The 16,933-nt window shown below is 36.9% G+C and overlaps 4 protein-coding genes across 9 annotated transcripts; 2 read left to right on the top strand and 2 right to left on the bottom strand.

Annotated features, from left to right (window-relative positions):
• Positions 1–869: 869 nt before the first annotated feature.
• On the top strand, positions 870–5,885 carry LOC116158951 (mothers against decapentaplegic homolog 3). Of its 2 annotated transcripts, XM_031471831.1 has the most exons (8): positions 880–1,210; positions 1,411–1,613; positions 1,661–1,790; positions 1,838–1,989; positions 2,947–3,124; positions 3,174–3,379; positions 4,727–4,871; positions 4,924–5,885. In XM_031471831.1, exons 1-8 carry the CDS (start codon positions 1,020–1,022, stop codon positions 5,045–5,047), a joined length of 1,329 nt encoding a protein of 442 aa, XP_031327691.1. In that variant the 5' UTR covers positions 880–1,019; the 3' UTR covers positions 5,048–5,885. The 2 variants fall into 2 exon arrangements, with proteins under 2 accessions (XP_031327692.1, XP_031327691.1); XM_031471832.1 differs by lacking the exons at positions 4,727–4,871; positions 4,924–5,885 and adding an exon at positions 3,453–4,713 and having other exon boundaries at positions 870–1,210; positions 3,174–3,396.
• On the bottom strand, positions 5,799–6,335 carry LOC116158954 (histidine triad nucleotide-binding protein 2, mitochondrial). The gene is made up of 2 exons (XM_031471835.1): positions 6,176–6,335; positions 5,799–6,122 (listed from the first exon to the last, which is right to left on the bottom strand). The coding sequence occupies exons 1-2, from the start codon at positions 6,284–6,286 to the stop codon at positions 5,853–5,855; spliced, it is 381 nt and encodes a 126-aa protein (XP_031327695.1). The 5' UTR covers positions 6,287–6,335; the 3' UTR covers positions 5,799–5,852.
• On the bottom strand, positions 6,330–6,972 carry LOC116158953 (deoxyuridine 5'-triphosphate nucleotidohydrolase, mitochondrial). Its single transcript, XM_031471834.1, has 3 exons — positions 6,694–6,972; positions 6,499–6,644; positions 6,330–6,447 (listed from the first exon to the last, which is right to left on the bottom strand). Exons 1-3 carry the CDS (start codon positions 6,932–6,934, stop codon positions 6,391–6,393), a joined length of 444 nt encoding a protein of 147 aa, XP_031327694.1. The 5' UTR covers positions 6,935–6,972; the 3' UTR covers positions 6,330–6,390.
• Positions 6,390–16,269, top strand: LOC116158949 (nucleolar protein 6). Of its 5 annotated transcripts, XM_031471827.1 has the most exons (12): positions 6,390–6,483; positions 6,613–6,676; positions 7,593–7,813; positions 7,868–7,971; positions 8,008–9,383; positions 11,751–12,377; positions 14,692–14,843; positions 14,892–15,192; positions 15,242–15,495; positions 15,542–15,912; positions 15,962–16,063; positions 16,111–16,269. In XM_031471827.1, exons 4-12 carry the CDS (start codon positions 7,954–7,956, stop codon positions 16,231–16,233), a joined length of 3,324 nt encoding a protein of 1,107 aa, XP_031327687.1. In that variant the 5' UTR covers positions 6,390–6,483; positions 6,613–6,676; positions 7,593–7,813; positions 7,868–7,953; the 3' UTR covers positions 16,234–16,269. The 5 variants fall into 5 exon arrangements, with proteins under 5 accessions (XP_031327687.1, XP_031327686.1, XP_031327685.1 ...); XM_031471826.1 differs by lacking the exon at positions 6,390–6,483 and having other exon boundaries at positions 6,590–6,676; XM_031471825.1 differs by lacking the exons at positions 6,390–6,483; positions 6,613–6,676 and adding an exon at positions 6,926–7,053.
• The last annotated feature ends 664 nt before the right edge of the window (positions 16,270–16,933 follow it).

Genomic DNA, 16,933 nt, shown 5'->3' with positions numbered 1-16,933 from the left:
AAGTCATTTTTGGAGCAGAAGCAGTTGCAGATATGCAGCAATGCAAGGCTGCACATGTAGGTAGATGATATCTTGTGAAGTGCTTGTAAGGAAGGGCTCAAAGAGTAGAGAGCTTTGTATAATGAAATATATTTGAGTGGGGAATGGCCCAAAGAGTTTCTGTTTATAACAGTAATTAGCTATGTAGGCAAAAATATGTGAGGAGCACAAAACAATTAGCGTGGTTGTGCATGCTATGCTGCACTAGTAAGGCTCTTAAAGGAGGGATGGACCAGAAAAATCAGAGAAGGGCAAAAATTTGTTGACATGGAAAAGATTAATGACAATACCTATTTAAAAAAATGGAACAGGAGAAGTTTTTACCGGCAGAGGAGTTAGGCAGGGGTTGTTGTCTTTCTCCAGGAAAAGGCATGAATAATACTGGGATCGGGATGGGAATAAGGAGAGAAACTGGAGCAGGTAAACCGATACAAGTACCTAGGTACAGAGATAATTAGAAGGTGCGAAGAGACAAAAACATGCAAGGAAAAACAAGGTGTGCAGGATACTCGAAAGCAAGCTGAATGTAGAGGGAAGAAACTAGCAAAAGTGCTTTGGAGCGTAACATTTAATTTCAGTCTTTCAACCTATGATTTGTCTCTGGCTATTTAACGTTATGATTAATCAGAGTAGCGTCGTAAGGGTGTAACTTGCAAGTACAATATACTTGTAGACAAATTTGGGCATGAACAAATGAAAACGAAAAAAAATCATTTAAATTTTTCGCACGGACGCCACTGCGCTCTTTAAACATACGCATGCTTAACGGCCTAGTTACGACATACGTTTGCCGCTACCCGCTGCCATGTACAAGACGAAGACGTCACAAATTACAGCGCGAATTATCGTGCGCGCACAAAATTAATATTCAAAAAACAATATGGCGCTCGAATAGCAATAATTTTTCGATCATTTTTAAGGGTTTATAAAAGAAATAGTGCGAGTAATTAAAAAAATTGCGCGAATTAGATAAAGGTGGAATGTTACCGTTTACTCCACCTGTGGTGAAGCGTTTGTTAGGTTGGAAAAAAGGTACGGACGCCGACGACAAATGGTGTGAGAAGGCCGTGAAGAGTTTAGTGAAAAAGTTAAAAAAGTCCGGCGCTCTCGAGGAGTTGGAGCGGGCGATTTCCTCACAAAATCATAACACAAAATGCGTGACAATTCCAAGGTACGAATCCCCCGTTTGCATGTTTGATTTCCCACAGTTTAAGGTCAGATTATGGATTTGTTGTGACTGTACCCCCTCTGCCCCCACTGTGTCTGGTTTTCGACCTACCCTAAATGTCTAACAATGCGGTGGACATTCTAAATTTGCGTCACTTTTATTTAAATCAAATCAGAATTTAGAATTAATTCTACATTTTTTAGAGCACGACCTTGCTCAGATTTAGGGTCGAATGTGCAGCAACGTAAAGGTTTACCGCATGTGATATACTGTAAGTTATGGAGGTGGCCCGATTTGCAGTCGCATAATGAGCTACGCGCTTTGGACCATTGCGAGTACGCTTTTTCGTTAAAGAAAGAAGAAGTATGCGTTAATCCTTACCACTACACGCGTATCGAAACTCCAGGTTCGTATAACTCCTTTTTTCCAAGCGAGTAATTACGTGTTCGACAGCATTACCCGCAATCTTAGTTCCAAGGCATACGTTAACCAATGACGAAGGCAACATATTTCCTCATTCGTTAGAAGATTTGAGCACTTCCGTACCCGAAAACACTTCATTTCCACATAATACAAACATAAAGTTAGTATTTCTTCTCGAATTATCGCAACTTTACGGATGTTATTTAGCTTGCAGATGCAACATTCAGGGTTCATGGATACGGTGGGATTGTGCCCAAGTAACCTAGAATCTCCGCATAGTGCAGCTCCCCCTACAGAGACCCCACCTCCCGGTTATATATCGGAAGACGGTGATCCCATTGATCACAACGACAATATGAGTAGGTATTCAAGTGTGAGCCTTGGAAAATTTCATTTGTTTTGACAATACGAAATAAGGTTAAAGTTAATTTGTTTTTTGTTTTTGAACAATAATCTCAAAAATAGCACAAAAGGTTGAAGTAGATAAATTATGACCTTGACTATACCTAAAGGTGTGCAGAAAATTAGAAAATGTAAATAAAAAATCATTATTAATGTTTAAAACCGAGTACAATACTTACGAGGTAATAAAAAAAATTGACCTTTATTTATCTGCTAACTGATTAAACATTTTTATTGGTATAATGTATTAGGGTAATATTACAAATGAACAGTTTTGTATGGCAAATTATACAAAATTCTGCTGTGATGTTCCAATTGAACTAAGGTTATTTTTAGTTCAATTACATTTCTCCTACAACTTTAACCCTATTGATATTCCATACTTTTTAAACACCCTGTATGTAATCTCTTAAAAGAACATCTCTACATAATCCATCATCATAATTGTCTAACATTACTATTGTAACAATTTTTTTTATATCATAACACAAAATTATAATTGCAACATCTAGGTATTTTACATTAGATTCCTTTAATCTAAAATATTCAGTATTGCCAACACAAATAAAATGTTTTTTACCAAAGGCAACTTTTATGAAAACACCTGAAGGGAATACAGGGTCTTCAAACTTAAGCTGGCTGTTAAATTAGAGAACTATAGAGTTTTTTTACACTGATTACAATGGTGAAAATCGAAAAACAATTGACAGTCGCACTCACATTCTCAAAATATTCTTATACAACATTCCATTATATCACATACAGGGATTTTCAACATTATAATCAGCGTAAAAAAAAACTAATTTAACCTACCTTGTGTCTCTGATAATAACGAAGTTATTAATAGTGTCGACTTACATTTGAAGGCCCTGTATACATTTTTAATTCTAAAAGTCGGAACATTCTTTGTGAAGGTCTGTCACGTTTAACTCCTAGTCCTCCAGTCGACGCTCAACCGGTGATGTACTGTGAACCCGCATTTTGGTGTAGCATCAGTTATTACGAGCTTAATACGAGAGTCGGCGAAACCTTCCATGCCAGTCAACCTTCGATTACGGTGGACGGATTTACAGATCCCAGTAATTCGGAACGGTATTTAATTTTTTCGACGGATGTTGGATTTAAAAATGTTAACTTGCAGATTTTGTCTCGGTTTGTTATCGAATGTTAATCGTAATTCCGTCGTCGAACAAACTCGGAGACATATCGGGAAGGGCGTACGATTGTATTATATAGGTGGCGAAGTGTTTGCCGAATGTTTAAGTGATTCTAGCATCTTTGTTCAATCGCCAAATTGTAATCAAAGGTATGGATGGCATCCTGCAACTGTTTGTAAAATTCCTCCAGGTACGTATTTTTGTAAGGTTAGTTAAGACCTTTGCGTAAGTATATGAAAGGTGTACAATATTACACTTTGTAGGCAACACATCATACAATGGTCGATACAGATTGACCTCGGTTTTGGGGTATTACATTATTTTGTGGTTAGAAAGTGTTGTACGCCGTATTAACGCTATAACAATTTATTTGATGAGTTGGTTCCTCATAAGTACAGTATTGCATTTTTGCCCCACTCTTTTGGATCAAATATGATTAACTTTGCGATATTTTGTATATCTAGGGACTTTTTATAAGAGCCATCTAGTGTATAAGTGGTGAAAGTAGAACACTATTAGCAGAGGCGTACAGTATACTCACTTGTTTGCTTGTTTTGATCCCTTCTAACGCCCTATTTTTTTTATATACTTCTATGTGACACCCTGTGTATAACAGGCTGCACTAGACAATTTTCCCCCATGGGAAGAAAATGAGTAGAATCAAGAAAATGAAAAATGTATGGTAAGCAAAAATAAAGAAATTGATGCGCTAGCGATTTAGTTTCTCTCAAAAAAATTTTAAGTGTCAAATTTTGAAGAAAAAAGGTTATTACAGCGAAATCGTTAAAGTTAAGAGTATAACATGGTACAATACAAAATAAGTACTTTCAGAATCTGCAATTATATATGGGGTGGTTCACTAAAAAAAACAAAAGTGTGATCGCTGCTGGAATATAGTACGCCTCTGGTCATCTGGTGATCAAAAATATTTTAGAGTATGGCGACTGTAATAACATGCAGAATTTTCCTCTAAAACTTTTTTCGCTAATTTTTATGGTACTACACCCTGTATGTTACAGGAAAAGTAAATTCTCCAATAAGAGTTGACTCTAGTTACAGATTTTATTGTAGTATCTAGTTACAGATACAGTTACCTTCACAGGGTATCTAGATACTTCTCAGTAACAAATTTTTAGTTGTTTCTTTTCCATCCCAAATTCTAAAATCGAACTAAAAAAGTGTTTTAATGAGACAAACATTTAATTTTTAGATATCATTTTTTAGAACACATTTATACACTTACTGCCATCAGTGAGACACTTCTCCACTACCAGCCTTGTATAATATGACCAAATTTCTCATAAGGTGGCCCCAAATTGACCATTTGTGTTGATTAGAACCAGTTCACTTTTTTTGTCTTCCAAGAAGAAAATGTGATATTTCAAAATAACCCCAAGTGGTGTGTGTATACAACAAAACGCCCTTTGCCCACCTAGTACCAAAATTCTGTCGTTTCATAGCGTGGGTTGAAAACAATCCCATTTTCCACGGCGTATTTTGAGAGTGTAACAATTGCATAATCTGGAATTTTTTCCAGGATGCAATTTAAAAATTTTCAACAATCAGGAGTTCGCCGCTCTACTATCGCAATCGGTCAGTCAGGGATTCGAGGCGGTTTATCAACTAACTCGAATGTGTACAATTCGAATGTCGTTCGTAAAAGGTTGGGGTGCCGAATATAGGTCAGTTGTGCGTTGTGCACTCGGTTTGTGTAATTAACGACGCATATTACAGGCGGCAGACGGTCACATCGACACCCTGTTGGATAGAATTGCATTTAAATGGTCCTTTACAGTGGCTGGATCGAGTCTTGACGCAGATGGGTTCGCCAAGATTGCCGTGTAGCTCAATGTCTTGAACGGTTACCGTAGGACAAAGATATCAAAAGTTTATTGGCAAGAAAGAGTATTTTTAGTTAAGCACGTTTTTTATGTGTGAAATGCTGTACGTGATGCGTTAATATCGGTGGGTTTACGAGTGCCATTATTAAGGTTATTACGAAGAGTGCACATATTCAACTTTAAGTACTTGCTGATAAACCAAAATCGTACTATTAAATTTAAGAGTTGTTTATATCTTTATGGTTACTATTTTAGATTTATTTTGATGGAGTGTATTTTATGTTTTTGAGCGTTAAGAAAAAGATACGATGTTGGTGTTGCTTATTTTATTGAAACAGATTTATGTATTAAACTGATGTGTTAATAATGGTACAGTTTTTTATACGGCAATAACATTTTCGGTGTTGCGTTGTTATTTAAATTTTTATAAATTGACTAGTTTTTTGCTATTTCAATCATTTTGTTGCTATTTTTGTAAATTTTTCGTGTGTTATTTCGTAAATTTTATATTATGTTGTAGTAAGCTAATAATGTATTACTTTTACTGCATTTAGTATTTAATAACATCATATTGTTTTAAGTGCTAAGTTAGTTTCCATTTTTGTAAGAAGTGATAAAATGCAATTTTCCTTTAACATCCCCTGTAACAGTTACCTTTACTGTCAGTCTTCTTTTTATTGTACAGTCTAAGGGAAATAGATAGAAATCCAAGATTACCATTAATTGTCAAATGAGATTGTAAACAAATGGAGTAAAAATATAACTATATGTACGATAAGAACCTTTTATTGTTTACACATTGGATTACATTACTGCTTAAAATTAACCGGGAGGCCATTGGAGTTGTCTGCCGGATAAGACGTGAATATGAAGGTGATAGACTGATTGAGCTCCAATAGGACCGTCGTTTATGACAATCCGGAAACCATTTTTAAGGTTACGTTTTTGAGCAATTTTTCTAGCCACCAGTAGCAAGTGTCCTAAAAGTGCACCGTCGTTGTCTTCCGCTCGGGACAGCTGAGGAATAGGTTTGCGGGGAATTACGAGATAATGAACGGGCGCCTGGGGGTTTAAATCGTCAAAAGCCACACACTGTAACATAACCTCACTTAAATTCTCAAATTATGACGCCTTTTTGAACTTACTAAATTGTCTTCGTATATAAAATTGCAAGGTATTTCCTTACGCAGTATTTTACCGAAAATTGTATCGCCGCCGGCTTGTGCACTTTGAGCTAGTTGCACTTCGCTGGCCATTTTGTAACTAACTAAATCAAATGGCGTACCAACATAATTTAAATACAAAAAAGGAACATTATTTATTTTACAACCCGCATTAAATATAAACTTAAAGATAACATTTAATTTTTTCCTGTAGATCCAAATCCACCTTCACCTCGCTCAGTCTCCGATAACTCCTGAAAGAAATCAAGTTACAATCGAGTACTCCACAGGTAAAGAAAGCTTACTTTAACCTCTTCGATATCGGGATAGAAAATCTTTTCACATATCAACTGCGCGATGCGATCACCTGCCTTTACTTCAAAAGCGGAGTCCGAATGATTGAAGAGTATCACTTTCAGTTCTCCCCGGTAGTCTTCGTCAACGACACCCGCTGCAATATGAATCGTAACGATCATTACAACCGTAAGTACCTCACATACCTCCGACATCGATGAAGTTCTTCGCAGCCAAACCCGAACGTGGAGCAATTCTTCCGTAACATCCTTCCGGCAATTGTACTTTGATGCCAGTGGAAACTATGGCCTTACCGCGTGCGGGAACTTGACAATCCTGTGCGCTCTTCAAATCGTAGCCCGCCGCTTTCACAGAGCCCTTGATGGGTGAAAATGCTTCAGGAACGATACGCGTAAATTTTAAAATCAGACCTTTACCAGAAGGCATTTTTGAGGAAGTTAATAGCGCGCGAAATTATACTCTGCAGTCGCCGGTAACGAAATAGTTTTAGGTTGGAATTTTTAACGATTTTTAGGATTTCGGCGGGAATTTTCAGCTGTTTACAGGTACACATAGTCGTCCCATAGTATTTTTAAATCGTGCCAACCAGGGGCGTAAAGTGCGAAACATAAAATCGCAGAACCTCAAAATCCTTTGCAAGACTCGAAATGCATTTCAGGGTGTGTGAATTCACCGACATTACAGCTTTATCATTACAAAAATAATTAACTTAGACACGAAAGTCATTCGTAAAAACGTAGGACGTGGCCGGTTTAGATATATAACTGTATCTAGAGGTGGAATCAACTGCTTGCTTTGTTACAAAAGGGCTCTGTTTTCTGATAATGTGCTTTCTTATTTAACACTTAGACTTGACCTGTTTAGACGAGAAATTAATCGTCTTTTGTTCTCCTAACACACTTTCGACAATCATTTTTTGATTTCCTAACAAATAATCATTTTTAAACAGTTTAACTTTAAATAAGTACAACGCAACGTGTAATTATTAATTTACCCGAATTTATGCTTGTAAAATTAATTGATGTTCTGTGAACCGATTTTGTCAAATTTGTTTGAAATAGCACACCTAGTATATTGTTTTTAGTTCTAAATACACAATAAAAACCAGTACGTTTATAGTAACCAAAGATTACAAAGTAAATACAAGCAATACAAGGTTCATTACAGTTAAAGTAAAAAAAATTGTGGGTTGTCATTAAAGCAAAAGAATTCTTTTTACTCTAATTTGAAAAAATGGTTCATTGAAAATTGAAATATCTGGTCGTTCCGGTACTTATGGCGCACTCTGTATATGAATAAACAAAGGTATGATCTGGCAATAGTGGCAACGTCTTATGTTTTACAACGTGTTTTTTATAGGTTATGTTTGTATTTTTTTACTAAAAGACTTAAAAGGGAAGTTTTTATCACTTTAAGAGATAGGAAACAGAACAATTTGATTTAAGATGGAGAGTAACGATGAGGTAAACAATTTATAATTCTTCTTTTTAACTTTCTAGTTAAATTTCCAGAGCAATTCGCGAGACGAAGAGGTTCAATCGGACGAATATGAATCCAATTCGGAGGAAGACACGCAGGACAAAAAACGAAAACAAGACACTACCCAGGAAGGTCAAAGTAAGAAGCTCAAGGTAGAGAAATTGCCATCAAAACTGTATAGGCAACCGACCGCAGAAGAAATGAGTCGATTACGAGAAACCGAACAGTTATTCAACTCGAATTTGTTCAGGTTACAAATTGATCAGTTACTCGATGAAGTTAAAATGAAAGAGAAGTATAAGAGATTGTTTTGCGAGTGGTTCGGCGGTCTTAAAGAAGTACTAGAAAGTCTGCGTGAGTATGAAATAACGACTAGCGATTTGAACAATAAGCAGAAAAAAAAATTCCTCAATAATTTAAGAAGTACTCATAACTGCAGTGCTAAAGCTGATCAAGATTTATTGATCAAATTGAAAAAACCACAATCCTGCTCTGTGTTTGGTCTGCCAAACTTTTGTCCGATTTCCGGTTCAAAATTTAAAGTTGACATCGCAATCCACATCCCTGACGCTTGCCTACTTAAAGGGGACTATTTGAACAACCGTTTCAAGGTGAAGCAATCTTACTATGCGACGTACCTGTACTTAAACATTAAAAAATCTGAGATCTCTTCGGAAATTAAGTGTTCCGAGGCATTCATAGAAATGATCCCGAATTTTTCTGAAAAAATTGTAGTGCACCTGCACGTGCTTCCACCTCGAGACTATTTTAAGACGACCCGTTTTTTGCCAAACGTAAACAATATTAGGCAAAATCTGTTTGAGACTCCATATCAGTTTGATGCAGCCGCTTTGAAGGATTCGACAACAGCATTTTATAACGCGCGCTTGCTGCACGACCTAACTCTCTGGGAAAATAATGAGTTACTCGCACGTACTTTGGACAGTTTCAACAACGTACAAGATGCTATAAAACTGTTGGCGATTTGGCTTCAACAGCGAAACCTGTACGACAACACATTTGGTTTTTCTCACACTTTGCTCACGCAAACCATCCTGTATTTAACGTTGCAGCGCAAACTGAATAAGCACATGAGTTCGTATCAGGTTGTGAGAATCTTCTGGGTGTTTCTCAGCACGACTAATTGGCACGAGAACCCGATTAGTATGTGTGAGAATGTGCAGTTCGAGGACTTTCGGGCGGAGTATGATGTGGTGTTCGTAGACAGTAGTGGAAATTATAATTTGGCCGCATTTCTACATTATGATGTTTATATGAAAATTAGAAGCGAAGCTCAGTTGGCTGTTTCGTTTCTTGATAACATCACGTTCGACTCATTTGGCGATTTATTTATGAACAAAATGAGCCCGGAGCTGCAATATGATGCTCTACTGATGTAAGTTATATAGCTAGGTAGTAGGGTAAAGATGAGAATAGTGAGACGACTACCACAGGGGAAATTATTTGGAGGTAGAAAAAGGTTTGAGGGTAATGAAACTTTGGGATGTTGTTCAGGGATGGTTAATTATCATTTTCTCAAGGACCTCAAGGATCCTATGACACAATCTGAAAAGAGGTCGCGGGCAAATTGCCAACTCATGTTGGAAGTTGCTATTATGGCCACTTCCGTCCGTCCGAAGCCTTAACTATTTCTACAGTTTTCAAGATATTTAGTTTGTTCTTTTTGCATTTGGTAGCTTATAGCTCTGGCAACTCAACAAAGAAAAATCTTCAAGATTAATATGCGCATGCGCCGATTGCGCAATATCAACTTTCTTATTTATAGAGATATTTTTGTGTAATTTTAACCACAGATGCTTCTAGTAAAGGCATACATATCGCATATTGTAAACATCAGGTATGCGCGTACAATGCTACGTTTCTTACTTATAAGAATATTTATTTTCCTTTGTACTCATAAATAGTCTGTTACTAGACTTTCGGGAAGTACTAATCAATTCATGAAAACTGGAAAGTTACTCGCTTAAGGCGAAAACCATTTCTTCCATTTCGCCCTACGGCAAAAGCACCTATACTGCATTCATTACAATAGAAGGTGGTAGATGGCGCTGTGTTTGAAGATAAGCACACACAGGAAAAATATAAAAAATTCGTCACTTGATTTATTGTTCAGCGTAATGCTGACTTGTGTTTTAACCAATCACAGTCAAGGTCAAAGCTTCCCTATGCTTTCTATCGCTACCTTCTTAAAATGGATAGAGTATAACATATATTTTTTTATACAGCGTTACGTTTCTTACAATGTTGACTATTCAAACATTTTTTATGTTAATTTGTTAACGGAAAATGGTCATTTTTTAAAATTCGCAAAAAAATGCAGAATTATACCTTATTCTTCTGTTACGCCCAAGTCCAGATGTTTCAATAGCCCTTTGTAAGTACTCTTCTCCGAGATTCCATTCTCGAGATATTCGCACTGCAAGTTTTGACATAACCAATGGGTAAATTTATTCCATACGTCCCAATCACCCTTTGTAAGTGGCTTCATCCGACCATCCTCTCGTGAGATATAAGGAATTATATCCGATTACGATAAGGGGTCGAGGAGGAGGACTATGGTTGGTAGAAATTAATTCCTTTTGTTGTGTCTTCTCATTAGAGTACCATGAAGGATAAAACCAGTTCCGCCTCCCCACCCTCTATTTTGATAAGGGGTAAGTAAGAAGGGTGGTAGTTGGTAGAAAACAATTCCTTTTGTTGAGATCTTTTATTAAAATACCATGAAAAATTCAAACAACTTATATGAAAACAAACACATTGCAAATGGGTTTTCCAAAAAAGTCAAAACTACCCTTACACTCGACTTTTTTTAGGTAGCCCATTTGCACCGTGTTTGTTTACATATCACTTGACATATCAAGATTTAAAAAAAATGTACTGCACTTGGTAAACATATGGGCAAAGGCTGACCTTGTATGGGACTATCAACAATAAGTAGGTATGTCTACATCTTCAGCGGTAATGATGACACTGTAGAATCCGCTGGCATTGGATATGGCAACGTTGACGATCATCACGTTGGCTTCCTTATATACTGCTTCACTTCTATGCTACCATCCAAACTTCTTGTAAATAAACACGGGAACAGCAGTTACAATACAGGATAGAAAAGATTTGGGGCGCACTGCTATCACGATTGTATGAGCCGGAGCGAGGTATTTCTTTTTCCAAGAGTCAAGATTCCTTGTTTGTTGCTCCAAATCAAGATGTAAAATAGAAGAAGCAGTGTCTCTGCAACCACCCAAGAAGTTATCCATCGGAGGATACTCAACTGTATTGAATACTATAATGGAGTGGATGTCTTCCAATATTATTTTTCCGGCTGCCTCCACAATTCATGGTCTTTCTTCCTTAATTTCATAAATGGCATTAGTTCCAACCTGTCGACTGGACTATTAAGCTAAAAATGCATAATTTCAAAGTTCTAGTCTATTTTTTCATATTTCATACCGTTGTGGCGTACCGGAGCCTTATATTTTACAATTCAAGCACTGGATCAACAGGAAACTGCAAAAGATGCTGTAAACCGTTTTTTTTTTATGTTTCTCTGGACTTTCTTATGAGCTTCCGGAACGCCCCCATTTTCAACTGGCCATTTCCAGTAAATAGATCTTGCGCTATTATTGATTTCTTCTCCTTAGAAATTTACTTTCTAAAACGGACATGGAAGTTGTCTCACACTATTCGATTCTATACCGCATCTGAACATCCAAACTATGATGATAATTAGAAATAATTTCAGCTTGCAAGACAGCGAGTATTTTAAGAACGTCTACGATCTGGCGAGTATCGGTGAACAGTCGCGCTGCGTTGGATTTTCATCATATATTATAGTTAAAACACTTCTAAAACTCCTACATAAAGGGTTAAACAAGCGGGTCTTGCACATTGTACCACTTTCCTGCAAAGAAACCGACCGAGGAGGCCTGACAGAAATCACATTCGGCATCACGTTGGATTCCACCCATGCCTTTTCGCTGATTGAAAAGGGTCCCGAGGCGAATACGCCCGAAGCTCACGAGTTCAAAACGTTCTGGGGGAAATTGGCGGAGATCAGGAGATTCGTAGATGGCGCCATTTGCGAGGCGGTGTACTTTCCCGCCGATAACGTGCAGGAGAAACGGCGCATATTTCAAAATATTTTAAATTTCGTCGTGACGCAAGAGCTAAAAGTGGAAAAACATTACATTGTCGCGAATCAATTTGAGGATATGATATCGATCAGAGACGTCAATTCGTTAACGTTGGGATCGTGCGAAGAAAAAAGCTTGGATGTAATACGGGTGTTCGACGAAATATCTAAGGAATTGCGTGATGCGAAGTTACCCCTGGTTGTTACTAATGTGAAAGGCATATCACAGACTTTTTGGTGAGTATAATGTGTTCTTTGAGGTTCCGTACATTTCACATTAGCGCAGTTAGATAGGTCCTAGTTTAAAATAAAAATAAGAACTCTAATGTTAGAGATGGAGTGGAAGAAGAGAAGAGACTGGAGCTTTCTTTTTTCAAGGTCACACTTTAATAAAAACTTCTTGATCAACAACAAGAGAACCTCAGCAGTTTTTCAACCGTTACGAACCAGCCCCTGCTTGCAGTATTTAACGAAACACCACTTCCATAATAAAATATCCTTCCGGTTTTTACAAATAAAACGTCAATCATAATTAGCTTTGACAACACCAGCTTTGTAAATCTCGTCCAATAACAAAATCTCTTCACATTTTACAATTAAATTAACAGATTTTTATAAACAATTACGCAATTACAAAGAATTTTAATAGGAAAAATAACACTACAGATACAAACTCAAATGAAATAAACTAATTCTGGTGCTTATTCATAAATACCCCCTCTCCCGCATTTACTCTTGATTTCAGAGCAGCCAAAAGGCTTTTATGTAGGTACCTCTACAAGAGTATTTTGTGACTCTTCCACAAATGTTAGTATTCCTTAACACTGAATTTACAAATTTGGTGCTAAGGGCATTTAATAAGATGTTCGAAATTTTCCACCAAATGTTGGTTCTGCGTTAAAATGCTTGACATTTTCGCAATATTGCGATAATCATGTAATGATCTACAACATCGAAAGCATCTAATGCAGGTGGCAGTTTTGCCGTTTGAAAAAATTGGTTTTTAATTGTATTTTGTTCAATGTAGGAAAATTTACACATATACCGCTTCATAGCGAATGTGAACAAAAGTATGTCTAGCGATAACAAGAAACGTATTGGGGAAAGCGGGGGCGGTTGTCACGATTTCTTCTGACGTAAAAGTTGCGTTCATTCCATTGTGTTTCCTATTGGTTTTTGGGGCACTCCAGGTCGTTGCGTTCAGAAAAGGAAACTCGTTTCGGTTTCTCTAGCGGACGAGATTAAAATATAGCGAGAGAAATGGGAAAGCGAGAATTCTCGAATCTACAAGTACTATTCGGGTACGCAAATTATTATTATTCTTGAATTGTTTCAACTAAAACTGAAGGTTTTAGTTTAACTTCAAAAGTGACCACGTACAAATACCGCCGTATAAAAGAAGCGATTCGCGGTTGACATTTGTAGCAATGTTGCGAGAAATATCTCCGTGTATTTGTGAGAAATTGCGCTTGGGATTCGGGAACTGGAACGGGCAATTAGTGAGTGAAATCTATCCGAATAGTAGAGTTCCTCCACGTTGAGTTGAGTTGGACGTTAACGCCCGGTGCGATAAATAAGATTTTGTATAAAACGGCATACGGCAGTGAATTTAAAGATAATTAAGCGGTGCAGTTTACCTTTTACCAATTAATAAATTGGGCAAAATTAATATCAGCACAGCAGAGCATTGGCATTTTATTTCTTTGCATAGTACCGATCTCGAGATTTATCTTCACGAAATTGAAGCCGGTTTGCTTGGATTCGCGATTCGTACGGACTTTTCTTCCATTAAACTTTGCATTCATGACGCAGATACTGTTACCAGGGTGGTGCAAAAAGTCAACTGTACCATTGAAGCGGCATTTTCTAAGAAGAGATAAGATTAATTGTTACCAGCACCAGGTTCGTTCATTTTAAATTTTGATTTGGATAAAGTAGTGATTGGTAATTTTTTGGAATTTGCGTATTAAATTTGCTTGATGTAATTTTGATATTCCTAAAGGAATCGACCCGCGAGAATCATTTGCATGAAACAGATTTTGTATTATTCGATAAGAATCGAAACTGAAGGATTTTTGGTTTTTTTGTTTCATTCATTGGATGCCATTCCTTTTGTTGGATTAAAATTTTGGGCACGTGATCACGAGATAGGTATTGCATTTTTTTTGTCTTTCTCCATGAACCATACCAATATATGTAACGTATTGAGGCGTGTAAAGAAAAATGGTAATTGATCGCCCTTGTTGTTATTAATATATTTAGTCAACTAAAGTCTCATGCGTATTTATTCAAGTTCAATCAAACCAGAGCATTAAATTTTGAATTTCCGATTTTAAGAAGAGATATAGAGCTAATCCTTGTTTATTACTGAGCTAGCCGTGGGTAAATTAAAAATTAATTTTAAAATGTTGTGCCAGTTCCAAGAAGGTTCACTTTTATGCAAGTGGGTTCTTACTGTTAATTTAGAGGGAGCATTTCGGAAAGTATGTACACAAGCACACCATACAGTGAATAATAATAGAAGCCAGCAATAAATAATTTTTGTTTACAGTTACACCTCACTATATCCTCCCACTCCATGCCTTGACAATTTGAAGAAGGGCATTACAATACATAAAAACAACAACACAGTGTTCAAAGACTCTTCAAAATATGATGCTGTGCCTAGATACGTTGAAGCTGTAGAATGCGTAATTCAACTAGGTAACATACGAATTCCGATGAGTTATAAAATTATCTAGCGATTCTCAGGAATGAATTCCAAATGGCCCCAGAACCTACAAGCATTACGATACATACAGTTAGGTTTCTACATCGAGTTGTCTAAGTACTTGGAGTCGAAAAAAATTGTGTCGAGCGTACATCGAGATTGTCTAGATGTCTTATACAAAGGGTTTGTGTTTCGATTGTATATACACAATCCTAGAGAGATTACGGAACTAAGAAAGTATACCCAAGAAGATGGAACCGTTGCTTTTAAAGATACATCGGAAAGTGTAGCTTTGGAATATAAGCTACATATTATTCCCCAAATTGTGGGGGCGTTGCACGGGTAAGTGGAAATTAATTTAAATCCTCCACACAAATTTGTCACGCTTTAGAGTTCACTCCCAATACCCATGTTTTGGTCCGACCTCGTGCTTGATTAAGCAATGGGTGCGTGCGCAAATGATCGACGAAGATCACATACCGGACATCGTAATCGACTTGCTTAATGCCTATCTATTTATCAACAGTGCTCCGTACAATAACGCCAGTTTACCTCAGGTCGGCTTTCTACGATTTTTAAAGTTCGTAGCCCATTGCAATTGGCAGCTGCAATTAATAATTGTCAATTTCAATGGCGAATTAACAAGTAAGTAGCATTTCTCTCTCTCTGAGTTTACAAATAATATTCGTAGAAGAGAGTGTCGATGAACACCAGTCTAAATTTCAACAGGAACGTGACAAATTCCCCCCCTTAGCCATACTAACATCTTATGACTACGATAAGTTCGTGTCTTCGAGAAATTGCACCGTGGAAATATTAAATCGACTTGCAACCCTAGCTAACTGCACCTGCGCCATTGTTCAGCGAGGAATTTCCGAATCGAATTTAGTCGTAGACGAACTATTTGTACCGAATCTTCAGGGTTACAATGCCATAATCCGTTTACACAATTTTCTGAATGCGAAACGTAGTCAAAATGTAGTGATCAAGCAAGATGCGCTGCCCGAAAAAATTCCCATTGTAAATTTTAGTCCCGTCGAAAATTACTTAAAGGAATTAAGGGTGAGAGCCAACATATCTTCGGACGGTATTAAAATTTTTGCTTTTACAGCACTACTATGGCAGTTACGCGTTGTTTTTTCATAATTCTTACGGTGGCAACGTGATTGGGGTATTATGGAAACCGCATATATTTGAAAGTAAACCGTTTAAGGTGGGTCGCTTTGAAAAAGGCAGCTACAGTTAACCGTTATTTTGTAGGTGTCAAACATAGAGGGAAGAAAGGTACATAAGAAACATTTGGTATTAAACGAAGAAGCGATAATCGAAGATTTTGCAATTCTAGGAAATGGTTTAGTACAATCTGTAAAGAAAGTTAGCTAACGATGCGATAAATAATAAAAATCTAATCAATTATAATTTTCTTGTATTTGTATTAACTTTTTTAGGTTCAATAATCGACTTCTTCTCAAAGAAGTAGAGGACATAGGACAGGGCGATTATTAAAATGTACGCGTAATTCATGAAAGAAAATGGGGGAAAAAAACCTGGGGAGGATAGGAGTGGTCCCAGCCCCTAAGTGATAGATTCAAGTAGCCCAATCCAAATTGTATAGTTGTACAATAGTTCGAAGTAGTGGTAACTAGTTCGAGCACCATTGCAATGGTCCAAATAAATTCCACTGTCTACCCTTCAGGTAACTTCAACAGTATCTTCATAATAGAACCTTCAGAATCCTCAGGATTTTTAAAATCTTAACATTCCTCATAATCGTCCTCATTTCTTTGGAATTTTATTGAAATTTGAGAATATTTAGGAAAATGTCTAAAAGTATATTTTTGGAAACATTTCCAAATGTTTCCTGTTTTACAATTTGAAGTAGTTTTGTAATGTTTTTAACTTGAAAAACATTTTAGCTATTCTTCCAAAACTTGATTTTCTGCTTAACTTTTTTTTAGGAACTATAGTAGAGTGGAACTTCCTGCTTTTCTTAGGTGTTTCCAAAATTGCTACCCCCAGAGGGTATATCTTAAAAAGGTGGGAAAAAATTTTGATTTCGACGAAATTTGGTATCTATGGCATT

This window comes from Photinus pyralis, unplaced genomic scaffold (assembly GCF_008802855.1).
Source record: "Photinus pyralis isolate 1611_PpyrPB1 unplaced genomic scaffold, Ppyr1.3 Ppyr1.4_LG1, whole genome shotgun sequence".
NCBI classification, from domain to species: Eukaryota; Metazoa; Arthropoda; class Insecta; order Coleoptera; family Lampyridae; genus Photinus; species Photinus pyralis.
Note: the sequence above shows the minus strand (reverse complement) of the source record. Positions and strands in the feature narration are given on the sequence as shown.